This window comes from Apodemus sylvaticus, chromosome 6 (assembly GCF_947179515.1).
Source record: "Apodemus sylvaticus chromosome 6, mApoSyl1.1, whole genome shotgun sequence".
NCBI classification, from domain to species: Eukaryota; Metazoa; Chordata; class Mammalia; order Rodentia; family Muridae; genus Apodemus; species Apodemus sylvaticus.
The window spans coordinates 132,572,382-132,587,982 of NC_067477.1; the positions used below are offsets into that span (position 1 = coordinate 132,572,382).

Sequence of the window (15,601 nt, forward strand, 5' to 3'; positions counted from 1 at the left end):
AGGGACTGGGACTATAAAATCTGAAGGCCAGCACCATCACTGGCTAGAAGCGTAATTCTGCACAAAGCAAGCTCCCTCTAAATGCAATTTCCTGTATTCAGTGGGAATGCTTTCTACCTTGCACAGTGACTGTGGAATCACATATTTGAAAGTTCTTGATTCTTCAACACTATTAACATTTCTAAAATGTTCGCTCCATTCCCTAATCTGTCTTTCCTCTGAGACTATTTTCCTCTTTCTGTGGTTGTTTCTTTTCTGGCGCGAGCTCTTTCCGCGTGTTGGCTGATCTCTGGAGGTCTGTTTACGTTTAAGAATGGGACATCTCTGAACTTCCCTGTCAGCTGTGTATGCGTGGCTGCTGGTGGTCCACTGTCGACTTTGTTTTCTGGTAAGTGTGTAGGACGCTGCTGTGAGCCCACACACGCGATAGCTGTTGTATGAACACGCTCCGAACAATTTATTCAACTTTGTAAAGGCAGAAAGTTTTAGTTTTCTTTTTAAACAGGAAATGAATGCTTAGTTGATAGATGTTCAGCATATGAGGGTCAGTGAGACATCCAAACAGCCACACATCTTCATTAATATAATACACCCTATTTCTCATCCTGATACAGCTATTTCTCAGCGATTTTCCCACTAGTCGTTGCCGAGTTCTAAGGAGCTGATGGCCTGCAGCAGGCTCAGGACCCTTACATTTAGGCTGTGATTTCTATCACTATGCTTTATACTTTCAGGGAAAACAAACAGGTTAACTACAGAGGACCAGGAACTGGAAGCCTTTCGGGCATCTCAGAGGCAGCATTAGAAGATTAAAAATAAATGGGGTGGGGGACAGAATTTTCTTCTAAAGCCCACCATGACTTTTCCATTGGGGGCTTAAGAAGAGAATATTTAGAAAACATTGGGGCACCACACACACACACACACGCACACGCACACGCACACGCACACGCACACGCACACACACACACACACACACACACACACACGGCACTCGGCACACGTTCCTGCACGTATCATGGTGTGTGTGCAGAGGTCTGCAATCAATTGCTTACAGCCATCAGCCAGTACTCTCCTTCAACCATGTGTGAGCCAGGAAGAGACTTGACTTAAAGGACCCTTATCTGCTGAGCCATATTCCCCCAACATGACTTTCATTTGAGAGGTCATAAGGATATTTTTAATGCATGCTACTTCTCATGTAACCTTTCCAAGGGATTTCAGGAGGATGTGTTCCATTCAAAGGAGTAAGTTTGGGCTCCGGAAGACGGAGTCTGGGGAGCAGGTGGTCCAGGGCAAAGGAAAGTAGATGGCCCTTCCAAAAAGACAGATGGGCCAGGGCAGAGGCAAATGGTTCACACTGGCATGTCAGAGGCTTTGGGTGTGGCTTCAGGAGAAATGTGTAGAAAGCCAAGATGTAAGTGAGCTCTTTGAGAGACAGCCGAGATGGTGGTAGGAAATTGGAATAACAGTGTGTCTGTTGGAAATTTCACTTTAAGAAGTGCAGAGGGCTGGAGAGATGGCTCAGTGGTTAAGGGCACCAACTGTTCTTCCGAAGGTCCTGAGTTCAAATCCTAGCAACCACATGGTGGCTCAAAACTATCCATAACGATATCTGACACCATCTTCTGGAGTGTCTGAAGAGAATGACAGTGTACTTACATATAATAAATAAATAAATCTTTTTTTTTTAAAGTACAGAAAGAAAAAAAACAGAATTCTAGGAGAAAAGCTATGTAGTAAAAGTAAGTACCTCAGTTGACACTTGTCTGACCATCACATCAGTCACATGCGTATTGTGGATCTCCTACACAGCAACATTAACAGGGAGGTCAGAGTATGCTTTAAATAAGGGACTGTACGAAGAACAGAGGCAATAGGAGATAGGACGTGTATCTAGATTGATGGCAAGGAAACAAAGACTAAATCTTCATTTTCCATTAAGGAAATAAGTAGGAAATCATTTTTAAAAAGGAAGGTCAGCAGAAATAGAAGCATGCTATTTAGAACATGAGGCAAATATGAAAAGAATTGGCTAAAAATGTCCACTGTACGTATTAATAAGTCTTTTGGAATTAGTTGATGTATTTGTTTATTTATAGCTTGGATAAACATAAAAATAAACAGAAAAACCAAGTTGTGAAGTAAATAGATTTGTTCAGTCTTTTGACAGGAAATCTGAATATTTCCACCCATATCCTTACACTTCATAAGCGTTTGCTTTACCATTAAATTCCAGCCCGGCTCTTTCGTATACATTTTGATGTTGGCACACTTAGAATCGTGATTGTTTTCTTTTCTTGATGAATTTGAATTATTCCATTTATAATTTATCCTATTACTCATAAAACTTTGGCACAAAATATCCATTTTTTAAATATTCTTGGTATGTTTTGCATCCTTGTACTTTCAACACCTTTGTACCATTTTATTTGTTTGTTTAAGACAAAGTTTCTCAATATCCTGACTATTCTGAAACTCACTTTGTAGACCAGGCTGGCCTCAAACTCAAAGAGATCTGCCTGCCTCTGCCTTCTGAATGCTGGGATTAAAGGCAAGTGCCACTATGCCTGGCCCATGATACTTACTTGAAGTATCATCTTTAAGTATCTCTTTAAATATATCTGACATTATTATAAATATGCCTAGTTTTCCTTATCTCCTTCTGCTTTTAACAACTGCCAGGATGCGTAATGGTGGAGGAATTGCTCTGACAAGGGGACACTGGGGAGTTGGCCTATGATTAAGAACTTGGCAGAACAACCCATCAGGGATGTTCCTGGGTGGGGTGAGGATCCAGATTGATGGAAGCATCTGAAGAGCTGAGGAAACGTTAGTCTGTAACCACTTGTCTGCCAGAAAGTGCTCTTTCAGGAACTGAATGGATTTCCTGAACAAAGACGAGGTAATTCTGTGACTGAGTTGGGAGCTGGAAGACACCGAACGTTTAAACCCATTCAAAGCTGTAGAATGGAAAGATGCCAGGCAATCTGTCTTGTCTTCAAGAAAACTAGTAGTTTTTTCCAATGTTACCACAAAACCATGGGCTTTGAAAGGCTATGGGGTGTGGGGTGGACTGGAATACAACTAAGTAACCCTTCTTTGGAGAATAATTCAGTCACAACTCTTTGGGTTACTGTGGCTTTGCAACAGCAAGACTGAGGGTGTGTGGGTGTGCAGACACCTGGATGCCAGTGGTGGGTAGCAGGTTCTTTCTCTATCACCCTCTGAAGAGGAAACTTAGGGGTTCTTTGGAAAGTCAGTTGTATTGGATGGTGTTTTGTTAAGACAAACACGTGAAGGGATGTTTCATTGAAGCAGACACAGGCGAAAGACTAAGGCAGACTTGTGAAGGAATGTTTTGCAAGCAGACATAAGAGAAAGGATGCTCTGCTAATGGGTGAAAAGACACGTGATGAAGGGATCTTTCCTAAGAACACACATGTCTGGTCTCCCTTACACTGTGCAATTGAGCTCTGTAGGGACTCCACAGAGAGAAATGCACCAAAAAGCTTTTGGTGGTGTGTGACAGCTTTCTGTCACTTCCTTGGACTCGGGCTGATTGGCAGAGTGACTGATGTCAGCTGAGAGAGACTCACGTGCTGAGGTGAGACCTGTGGAGGACACGAGGCGTTTGGAGAGAGTATGAGACGGATGGCGACAGAGACTGAACTTGACTTGGTTGTAGAGCTAGCTGTGCGATGTTCTCACTGTGCAGTGTGCTGGTCTCACTTCTTCATTGACCTTCGTTTCGCTGAGAGCAGCACAGCTGAGAACTTTTCCTGGGCTTCCTGTTGGCCCTGGTCCCCCCTGCTGACTCCTGCTGAGGCTGAGGCCTGGCTGTCTCTGCTAGGTAGTGCCACCATTGCTGTTCTACCAAACTAGACCATTGGCATAGCTCTCTATAAAGTGTTTACGAGTGGACCGAGCTGACCTGTGAACTGAACTATCAATTTTCAGAAAACAAAAATGGAAGTTATTCTAAAGAATCATTTCTAAACAGGTCTACTTCCCCATATCTTTTCTTTCCCCTGCTGCTGGTGGGTGGTGAGCTAAAAGGGAGGTTAAAGTATTTAAGAACCCATTCTCCAATCACCTCCCTCCTTTTTTCTCTGTCCTTATATTCCCCTACAATGCTGAATCAAGCCTTTCCAGGATCAGGGCCCTCTCCTTACTTCCTCATGGGAGTCATTTGATATGTGAATTGTATCTTGGGTATTCAGAGCTTCTGGGCTAATTAATATCCACTTATCAGAGACTGCAGTCATGTGTGGAGAGAAGAGGGCTTATGGGACATATGGGGAGGTGGGAACCGGGAAAGGGGAAAGCATTTGGAATGTAAACAAATAATTTAGAAAATTAAAAAAAAATAACTGGATAATTTTTTTTAAAAAAAGTATTTAAGAACCATCAGTAAAAATAGACTTAAAAAATTAAAGTTACAACCCTTTGTCTTCTTTCCTTGAACTGGCCTCTTCATTCAACCTAGAACTCACCAATTCTGTTACTGTCTGGGAAGCATCCCGTCTGCACCCAGAGCCCAGGCACGGGAGCCACAGAGATCACAGACACAGCCCACTCAGAAGTGGATGCTCAGGCCTCACACTTGCGTGACAAACACTCCACTCACTGAGTCATTGCTCTGCATTTGCACAAAAAGAAAATGTATAGATTGTCTTTCAAGGGAAGTCTTTAGGGCTGGAGAGTGGTAGGACACTCACTTGTGTTGCAGAGGATTCTGGGTTGTTTCCCAGCTCCCACACTACACAGCTCACAACCTCCTATAACTCCAGTTCCATGGTTTCGTTTCCAACACCCTCTGACCTGTGTGGACACCTACATGCATGTGGTACATATGTCCTCACACAGCCACACGTACATATACATAACAAACAAGCAAATAATAAAATTCTAAAAAGAAAACTCTGTTGACATTAACCTACCATTGTATCATTAATAATTTATCATATGTTCAGCCTGGAATGCATCCTAATGACTCAAACTGACATTTTTAAACTTCAAAAAAAAAAGCATTTTTTTTTTGAGAGGAGGAACGTAGACATGGGGTCCCACCCCTTACCAAAAAACTATTTGTAATTGATACCCACTGGCAAAGGGAAGATATCTTTTCTCCAATGGAGTGCTATTAGCTCTGGCCCGTGTCCAGTAGTCATTGGCAACACAATATGAATCCATTTTTCTTGAACTTTTGTTACTTTTTTTTGCCTTTTTTTTTTGTCTCATTGGCCTTTTGCTTGTTTGTATTGATTTTTCTTTTTTTGGTTGTTTAATTGTTTCATTTTGTTTTGTTTTGAAAGACAACACAAAATTGGGTGAGTAGGGAGTTGGGTAGAATTTGGGAGGAGTTGAAGGAAGGGAAAGATCATGATGAGAATGAATTGTACGAGATAATTTTTAAATAAAACAATTTCAAAACAGGAGAGAAAAACAGCACCTGCAACTCTTTTATATTTGTTTGAGGACCTCTGTGTATGTTTATACTTATGGAATGGAAGCGCAAAAGCTCTGTGATTTTCATGATTATACTCGAACCTGAGACATTACTTTCTTTATACCACACATAAGTATTACTGTAACTTTTAATCTCTTACATCAATTGTTGTCTCCAAGGTTTACTGCCTCCGTCTGCTAATCAAGGCCTAGTTCTGGAAGCTTCTAGCCTCTGTGCAGTCTCATCTAGACCTAGAATGTTTTCAGCCTCTGAGACTTTCTACTAAATACGCCCACTGTTTCTAGTTCTTTCTGAACTCTGGCTGACTGGTTCAACTCAGCTGTTGTGGCTCAAACTCCTCTCCAAGCTGACCGACTCAATCTCAGCCTCTGACTGGACTGCTCTGCTTGGCCTCAAACGAATTCTATCAATCCGTACTAATATCTGGCTCCTTCTCATTTCTGGCTCCTTCTGTCTTCACCTGTGTCTTCCTTGTTCTCTCTCTGCAGCCTGTCTCAGTACAGCTGTCTCCTTCCCTCGCCCAGTGCACCTGCTCCCTCTTACCTTCTCTCCTCTCTCTCCTTGTGAGAGTTGGGCATGTCCTATTCTGCCTAATCTTTCTAATTTGCCCCCCTCTGTCTCTGTCTCTGTCTCTGTCTGTCTGTCTGTCTGTCTCTCTCTCTCTCTCTCTCTGTGTATGTGTGTGTGTGTGTAAGTAAGTAAGTAAGTAGTTAATATCAGTACAGGTACCCCTGGAGCTAGAGTTACAGAAAGTTGTGAGGTCCTCTGGAAAAGCAATATGAGCCTAACCACTGAGCCACATTTCCAGTCCTGTAAATATAATTTTTATCAATTATGAAAGACTGCAGTGGCTTTAAAAGAGCATTTGTCTATGGTTCTACTGGTGGTCTTAGACTGTGTTTGTTATTTAATGGGGTCTGATCAGATTCACTTGCAGATAGACTAGAACCTGGGTTCAGCATGGACACAGACATGACAGCTGTCTGGCAGGTTCCAGATTTACATGCTGACACTGAGCTGAGAGTAGCACAGGATAGACACCGTTGCATGCCTCGACCCCAGATTTACATGCTGACACTGAGCTGAGAGTAGCACAGGATAGACACCGTTGCATGCCTTGACCCCTTTTCACTACAGCGAGGCGGCTGCATCTTTTCCCATGATGCTCCAGGATTCTAAAACAGGCCAAAGCTTCAGGTCCAACCTCAGCAGATATGTAGTGTTCTAATGGAGTCAGCTGCTATAGAGGAGAAGGTACACCTGAGACAGGAGCCACCTGACCACCTTCTGAACACAGCCTTGTCTGTCTGTCTGTCTGTTGAACACTGAGTTTCTTTTCACCTTTCTTTTCTCATCTAGTCTACTCTGAAGGCCACTGCCTGAACTTTAAGAAAATGAATCCGTCACCTGGGAAGTTGGTCTCTAAATGTCTCTCTGAAAGAGGCTAGGCAGAGTGGCTTAGGCGGGACAGGTCACAGCTGATGCTGTAGATGTGTTTAAAACACCACTAACTTATCTCTTCTCTAACACCTTCTGTTGTTTCTGCTTTTCAGTTTAACACATATACATAGCATGAATTATCTTACATAGCTTCGCATAATTCAGTATCACTTTCCTCCTTGTTAACATGAACTTCAGACCCAATTGCATATCTCGCCCACTTTCCCTAGACTATTATCTTGAATTTTTATTTCATGTCTTAAAAAGTAAAGCACGTGGCTTTAAACTTACTCTGTACCGTGTGGGGTGTGACTCTAACGTGCCAGCAAGCCGCCTCTCCTAGTGACTCTCCTTCCTCCCGCCCTCCCTTTCTTGTGTGGCCTACATTACTCCAGAGCCCCATCTGCACATATAATTGGCCAGGTCTATTTTTATTCTCCTGTCCACTAAACTTTACTTTCTATGTTGCATGTTTTCTTTTCTTCTGGTGAATACTTAATGGTGTCTGCCTTTACATATCTACATTGTGTTGAGAAATAACTCCAAACTTAAAAAACACTACAAACAATTATTATCTTGCATAGTTTCTAAATGTCGAGACTGTGGGAGTGAAGCCCTCTGGTGAAGCTGAGTCGGCATGTTGGTTAGGCTTGCAGGGAGCTGATGGTTTGAATGGAGCTACAGGGTCCACTGCCAAAATGGTTCACTTAATGGTTGACAGAAAATTGGCTATTGGTAGGAAGCCTCGGCTAAGCATGGAGACATCTCAGCAGGGATACCCGATTGCAGCAAACATAGTCCAGAGGAGTCTAAGGTGGGAGACACTGTGTCTTTTATGACAGGCTCAGAAGCGAGTCTCTATCCTTCCAGAGTAACCTGTCATCACAAGGGTTAGCCCCATGTAGTAAAGAAAAGAAGGCAGATGACCACAAGGTGAGGACCTTTGGGGACCCTACAGAGGCTGGCTGCTGGCTTATCTACTGGGTTTTGAATTATTTTCCTACCCATTTAGTCTTTAATCTCTTCCTATATCCTTTAAAAGTTATTGTCTTTCTAATAATAGATTCTATTCTCACTTAATCTCCAACTACCCTAAACCTAGTCTGAGATTTCTCACACAATATTTCCATGTTTACCTTTGTCTAACATTGATTTTGTTACATTGTTGTAACATTGTTACATCATAACATTGTTACAATGTTAACATTGAATTGTTTCAATCAATTAAAGACATTCATTTTTGTTAGCTGGCTTCCTGTTTTCTTTTTTATGTTTTAGAATTTGAGGTTATTTGATATTTAAATTTGGGGTGTCAGATTGATATACATATGGTAAAAATACACAACCAATCTCAATAAGGAGATGTTTCCCGTATGTTATCTCAGTTTCCTTCCCACATTCTAAGTCCTAGAAGCCACTTGTATGCTTTCTGTCCCTTTGCTTATCCATGACAATCAAGAGGCTAATTTCATGGTATGTATCTGGATTTGATCTATCAATATTTTTTTTAAGGATTTCTGACATTGTACTCATGAGGATATTAGTCTGATCTTTGAACCTATGGTTTTAATTAATTCCTTTAGAGATACATACATATATCTTTTCATGCCTAGCAACAAATTTCACCTACTCATATATCAAAGTATCCTAAAGTGCTATGTGTGCGTTTGTAAGGGAGTGTGATCTAACCAGCTCTGCGAATAACTTCTCAGACACAAATATGCTTTACTAGTCTCCTAGGCATATCTTTTCCAGTGGCATAAACAATCAGAACTAGCCATCACAGCTGTTCTTTGAATACAGATACTTACAGATCTTTGTCATTTCATCAATAATCTATGACACTCAATATCTACAATATATGAAGACTTGTACTAGGTTCACAGCAATAGAGACTGAATTATGCCCTTTATGTTATCACTAGAAAGCAAAAGACTTTTTAGTGAATCTTTGTGGGGGTGTATGTATGCATGTATGTGATGCTCGTGTGTGTGTGTGTGTGTGTGTGTGTGTGTGTGTATCTGTATGTGTGGTGTGTGTATGTTTGTGTAAGTGCAGATGAGTGTGGACTACAGTGGTTGGGTGGAGGTTTCAGTCCCTGTCTCCCATCTTGTCTGAGGTGGAGTCTTTTGTTTACTTCGGGGTATACCAGACTAGCCAGTTCAAAAGCTTATGTCTGTCTTCCATGTCTCCATAGGAGCACTGTGCCCAGCTTTCCATGGGTATCAGGATCCCTTTGGAAATGTTGAGGCCTTTGCTGGGAAGCTGGCGAAGGTCTTCTGCGAGACCCCGTGTGTTAAATGTGAATCTGGACAAAGCAAGCCCAAGAAATGGTCCCAGTCAATGAACCCTTTAAGAATGAAGCGTCACAGGCTCTAGCCATGCTCCTGAGGTTGAGAACCTGTAGTGGGGCAGATAGAAAGGATGGGATGTCGGCTGGTTGGGGCTGGCTGGCCACTCTAGCCAGCAAAGCACTTCTTGGTGGTGCCAGGAGAGGGTGGGGCCGGCTGGCCAGTCCTCGCGGGTGGGGGTGGGGGGTGCTGACCTGGGGTGCGGAGAGTTGGAAGTTAACCATGAGTTCTGGACATCTGAACCAACAGTCCTGGAAAAGAGTAAAATTGAGCACAGATCTAACAACAGACCGTTCTAAACTTAGTCAAATTACAGCCTCGAGAGAAAAAGACTTGAATCTCACCTGGGTGCCCGTGTATTCAACACCTGTCACACATTCCTTAATCACTACTGGACTTCCAAAAGACTTTTATATTGTACTTGCTGTATTTATTTAGATATTTGTGTTTAAAACTCTTCCATGCATCTGACTACATTCAGGCTGCCACAGCCTTGACTTAAATATACCTAATCCAGTGAGTTTGTGAGAATACATGCTTCCCTGGTTTAACTGTGGCTTTTTTATTAAAACAAAACAAAAACAAAAACAAAAACAAAAAAACCCTGCCTAATAAGACATTCTGTCTTTTTAATTGCCCTTATTATGTATTGACCAGTAATTTCTAATCTGTCAATGAACATTCTTGTAGTATATGAAATACCATATTGAAGAAGGAAAATATGATTGATACCAACAGTGTGACCTAACAAACAACTCTTACAAAATCACCAGTTAATGGGACTACAGTGTTCAAAGTATCAGGACTTGGGCATTTCATCAATTTTTAATATCAAGTGCCTTTTTAAAGTTGCTAATTGTAATTTATATATAATGGACTACTTCATTTATTTTTAAGAATTGATGACATTGTGGGATTTAAAGTCTATTCCCAAAAGGTAAATATAAATATTTGTGTATCTTATACCCTCCCTCACCTACAGATGCAACAGTTGGAGAGACAAGTTATCGACGCAGAACGCCAAGCAGAAAAAGCTTTTCAGGAGGTGAAGTATGCTTCAACCCTTCCCCGCCTGCATGCGTGCAAAGATTATTTAGCTTAAAATGGGATGGCTGTCAACCTTCCTGGATCTTTTATGATTTTGTTCAAGAGTTCAATTCACAGAGTGGAACAAATGTGCTCTGTTTTGTTCCTATATAGATTTTCCAAGAGGGAAAAGGGATTTTGATAGGATATTTGGTCTTTTTAGAAAGTCAGACGTGACTTTTGATGGGCGTCCTCACAGCAGTTAGATTTTCTATGTACCCCCATGCTCGTACCCACTTTGTGTACAGTAATCAAGGTTGAAAATTATGTGACTCCCATATTGCAGAAAAATGAATGGGTAAGCGTAAAGCCACGAACAGCAGTTGCTCAAAAAAAAAAAAACAACTATTTCAAATCATTTTACTGAAAATTAATAGAGGAATGTGCTTACAATTAGTAAAAAAATGTACAAAATTCATATTTTATATACTAATATTCATGGGTAAGGAAAGTCAAATCCATAAGTTTAAAATAAGTCTGAGAGGGAACTAGAAATCTGCTTGAATTGTGGTATTAAGATGATCATTTTTTTTTCTGTATTTTTTAATATTACTTTGAGTCTTTGGATGATGATTTGGTAAGTCACGTGACCCTTTCTGGGACCTGAGAACAATGAAGTGGACGGCTTGGATGCGCACACCCAATCTGGATGTTCTTCACTAATATTAAATCTGTAGCTTCTCATTTTATAAGAAGATCCTTTTTTTAAAAAATTTATTGATATATTTATTTACATTTCAAATGATTTCCCCTTTTCTGGACCCCCACTCCCTGAAAGTCCCATCAGTCCCCTTCCCTCCCCCTGTTTTCCCACCCAACCCTTCCCACTTCCCTGTTCTGATTTTGCTCTATACTGCTTCACTGAGTCTTTTCAGAACCAGGGGCCACTCCTCCGTTCTTCTTGTACCTCATTTGATGTGTGGATTATGTTTTGGGTATTCTAGTTTTCTAGGTTAATATCCACTTATTAGTGAGTGCATACCATGATTCACCTTTTGAGTCTGGATTACCTCACTTAGTATGATGTTCTCCAGCTCCATCCATTTGCCTAAGAATTTCATGAATTCATTGTTTCTAATGGCTGAATAGTACTCCATTGTGTATATATACCACATTTTTTGCATCCGCTCTTCTGCTGAGGGATACCTGGGTTCTTTCCAACTTCTGGCAATTATAAATAGGGCTGCTATGAACATAGTGGAACATGTATCCTTATTACATGCTGGAGAATCTTTTGGGTATATGCCCAGGAGTGGTATAGCAGGATCTTCTGGAAGTGAGGAGCCCAGTTTTCGGAGGAACCGCCAGACTGATTTCCAGAGTGGTTGTACCAATTTGCAATCCCACCAGCAGTGGAGGAGTGTTCCTCTTTCTCCACATCCTCGCCAACACCTGCTGTCTTCTGAATTTTTAGTCTTAGCCATTCTGACTGGTGTAAGGTGAAATCTCAGGGTTGTTTTGATTTGCATTTCCCTAATGACTAATGAAGTTGAGCATTTTTTAAGATGTTTCTGCGCTATCCGAAGTTCTTCAGGTGAGAATTCTTACAAAGTTTCTGTAAGGCAAAGGACACCATCAAAAGGACAAATCGGCAACCAACAAATTGGGAGAAGATCTTCACCAATCCTACATCAGATAGAGGGCTAATATCCAATATATATAAAGAACTCAAGAAGTTAGACTCCAGAAAACCAAACAACCCTATTAAAAAATGGGGTACAGAGTTAAACAAAGAATTATGAGAAGATCTTTATCACGGTTGTTCAAAGCCACAGTTCCCCAAAGCAAAAGAAAACAAAAACAAACAAACAAACAAAAAACCCTCCATTACAAAATTCTTTCTCAGAAATGCATAGTATAGCTGAGGAGGCAGCTCAGTGGCTCAGAGATCTGGCTGCTCTTCCAGAGGACTCAGGTTTGAGTCCCAGTACCCACATGGCGGCTCACAACTGTCTAACTCCAGTTTCACAGGATCCCATACCCTCACACAAACATGCAGACAAAAGACCAATACACATGAAAATAAATAAATTAATAAATCACACAGAGAGAGAGAGAGAGAGAGAGAGAGAGAGAGAGAGAGCGAGGAGAGAGGAGAGGCAGAGTACAATAGTGGTACAGTCTTTAGCTCCGCCATCTGTCTTTGGTGTCTTTTGTTTGTGTGCCTTAGTGGTACCAGGCATGTTTCCTCCTTTAAACTTGAGATTTCATTTAACATACCAAATTGTTGAGAGTGGCTTAATAGATTTCTAAGCAATACTAATCCAACCTAACTCTTGATTATTTTTATTCATATTTGAAAAGAAATCCTAAAATTTTATTACATGAAACTTCAACCACATGTAAGAGTTGAGAAAATCGAGTAATGGAGTCTCTTGGGAGTTAGATAACTTGTGGTCTATCTTATCAGCAGTCACATGATTCCTCCATGCACTGGATTCTTTTGAGGAAGCCAATACCAGATATCATACAATTGCACCCAACAGTTGAGTGAAATCAAAGCTACTAACCTAAAAGACTCTTACAAATCCCAACCACAGTACCATTGCCATGTCAAAATATTAGCAAAAGTTTCTCAATATGTCAAAGACCTAGGTACCATTCAAAATTTCCCCAAATATCTCATTATTGCTTCTGGTTTTGTTTTCTAATATTAATTTTATTTTTAAGTGTGTGTGTGTGTGTGTGTGTGTGTGCCCACAGAGACCAGAGCTGTTAGAGCCAGCTGTTATGAGTGCTGAAAACTGAACTTGAGTCCTCTGGAAAAATCGTCTGGTCTATTAACTGCTACCACTTCTCTAGTCCTGTGTTTTTGCATTTTAATTGGGTGAAGTTCATATAAGATTATTTTTTTAGAACAGATGATTACAATTATCATATAATCGGCATCTCTGTTTAGCTCCATTAATTATTGCCACCTTTCACGGTGAAGTCTGTCACTGTCATTCCCTTTGCCCTCTGCCCTGGCAGTCACAGACTACACTCAGTAAATTTACCCACACTGCATAGAAAGGTGGGGCCTTGCTATGTGGTCCAGGATGCCCTTAAACTTATAATCCTCCTACCTCAGTCTCCCCAATGTGGGAATTACAGGCATGTGCCACCACACCTAGATTGGCTATTTCTTACAGAATTATTCTTTAGTAGAATAATTTTGATCATGTTCCATATATATGTCACATTTTGTTTATTCAAATATTGATGGGCATTTCAGTTGCCTCTGCCTTTTGGTTAGTATGATAAGAAGGTAGGCACATGCATTTATTTGAGTATCTTTTTATTTCAAACTATATTATTTATAATATAAATGTGATAGATTTTATATATAATATATAATTATTATTAAAGTAATATATGTATATGCTGTTTTCCTCATTTTAAATGACTGGCTTATTCAAGTTGAGATCAGAACTAGATTGTCACATTTCATTTGAGTCTTAGACTTTATTCTGTGTGGTTCTTTCTCTCTTTGTTTCAGTATTTATTGGAGAGATTTGTGGGTTTAGTTTTTCCTCTCAAACTTCCTGCATCCTGAGTTTTACTTACACCTTCCCAGAGTGCTAGCCAACATTCTCTTCTGTGCCGTTTACTTTCAGTTATAATTAAATGTAAGCATTTCCCTCACTTTTGTTTCATCCTTTTCTTTCTTCCTCTCTGTTTTTCAATAGCAATGGCAGTGGTGTTTAGTTCCAAGGGCTTGTAAAGTGGCCGTGTGGACAGCATGCCCACTGGCCGTGGGAGAGAACTCAGAATGGCGGCAGTGCCAGCATTTGGCTGTGCTATTCATCTTAGCTTTAGCTACTCCTGCCCGCCCTGTTCATTTGAGAAGAGCTGTAATCTAAATTCTCATCATTGGCGTCATACACATAGAACACAAATCCAGTGCCATAATTCAAACCCATCTTGTTTAGAACTTAATCTCTTAATATCTTATAGTGAACTTTGCCTGTAAAAATAAATAGGTTTATCTTATGAAAATGGTGCATTGACTCTCTCAAGGTAGAAGATGAGGATGGGCCATCCCGTGAGAAAGGCGCAATTGTAGACACTCCTGTACAACTGTGGTCCAGGTAGATATGGAGGCTAGTTCTAACTCACTTGTTCTTCATGATTCTTGGAGAAGAGTTACCCCGATTTACATACAACAGCCTTGTAAATGCTTACAATGAAAACTCATGGTTTGAGGTGAGCGATTTCCCCTTTTTCTCCTCCCTCCCTCTTTCCAGAGACAGTGGGAAAGAAGTGGGGGAATATGAGACTAGAGAGAATCTTGCCAAGGAGAATCTGTACAGTCAGAAGGAAATACAGATGAAGTTCATGGTTGTCCACCTTGGGATCAGCTGGCAGCTTCTGGTTTAGGGTGGGTTGATTAAAGAACACAGACTCTGCAATCAAGCTGTTGGGCTCCATCAGCTCTCGTCTCTGACTGCTTCACTTCAGCTTTCTGTCTATAAAATGTGACATGTCTTGTGCCTGTCTCATAGGATTGTGTAGACACTGAGTAGGTTGCTGGAAGTAAAGGACTTGGGATGTTTCTGAGCATGTTAGTGCTTAGTAGGAGTTAGCTATTGTGAAGATGGAAGTTGATTTAGGTTAAGTGCTTGGCACACAGTCAGCCCACAGTGGATGGCGGTGGCAGTATTAGCAAGGTATGGATTTGTGTGGCTTCCATGGGTAGAACAATAAAAATCAGCACTGGGAGTTATGGGTGACTCTCCCAAACTACCCTTGAGTTCAATTATTGGGAGCATTTACAGGATGCAAAAACAAACAAATAAACAAAAACAAACACTCACGGTTATGGTTATTCACAGGGAAAGGAAACGTTTAAAATCCATAAAAGAAAAGGGTATCTTAGGCAGTGTCCAGGAGCACCCAGGTCCAGGTTCCCAGTTGATGTATTCCAGTGACATCATGCAGGGATGTGATTGCTCCTCCCGCCAAGATTGCATGGGCAAGATTTGCAAAGCATTGCCAGTGCCAAAACCACAACTGAGGGTTTGGGGGACCAGCCTGAAGTACTCATGTGACAGAACTCAGTTACTAAATTCTAGCTTTCCCCCACCCCGCTATCACCTGCCAGAGTCACACTGGTTCCATTGGCTGAGACCCTGCATGAACAGCAATAGATGGTCACCATGGTAATGATTTGAGTGAGATTATGTGCCCACGGGCTGTGTACTTGAACAGTTGGTTCCCATTTGGTGATGCTGTTAGTGGAGGCTTAGGTACGGCTTTCCTGGAGGAGATA

The 15,601-nt window shown here is 41.1% G+C and overlaps 1 protein-coding gene across 2 annotated transcripts in view; it reads left to right on the forward strand.

Annotated features, from left to right (window-relative positions):
• Positions 1–15,601, forward strand: part of Plekhh2 (pleckstrin homology, MyTH4 and FERM domain containing H2) — a 99,093-nt gene that overhangs the window by 18,195 nt on the left and 65,297 nt on the right. For both annotated transcript variants that reach the window (XM_052186491.1, XM_052186493.1), the window contains exon 3: positions 10,247–10,309. In XM_052186491.1, coding sequence (XP_052042451.1) covers positions 10,247–10,309 — 63 coding nt within the window. The remainder of the gene's footprint in view (positions 1–10,246; positions 10,310–15,601) is intronic.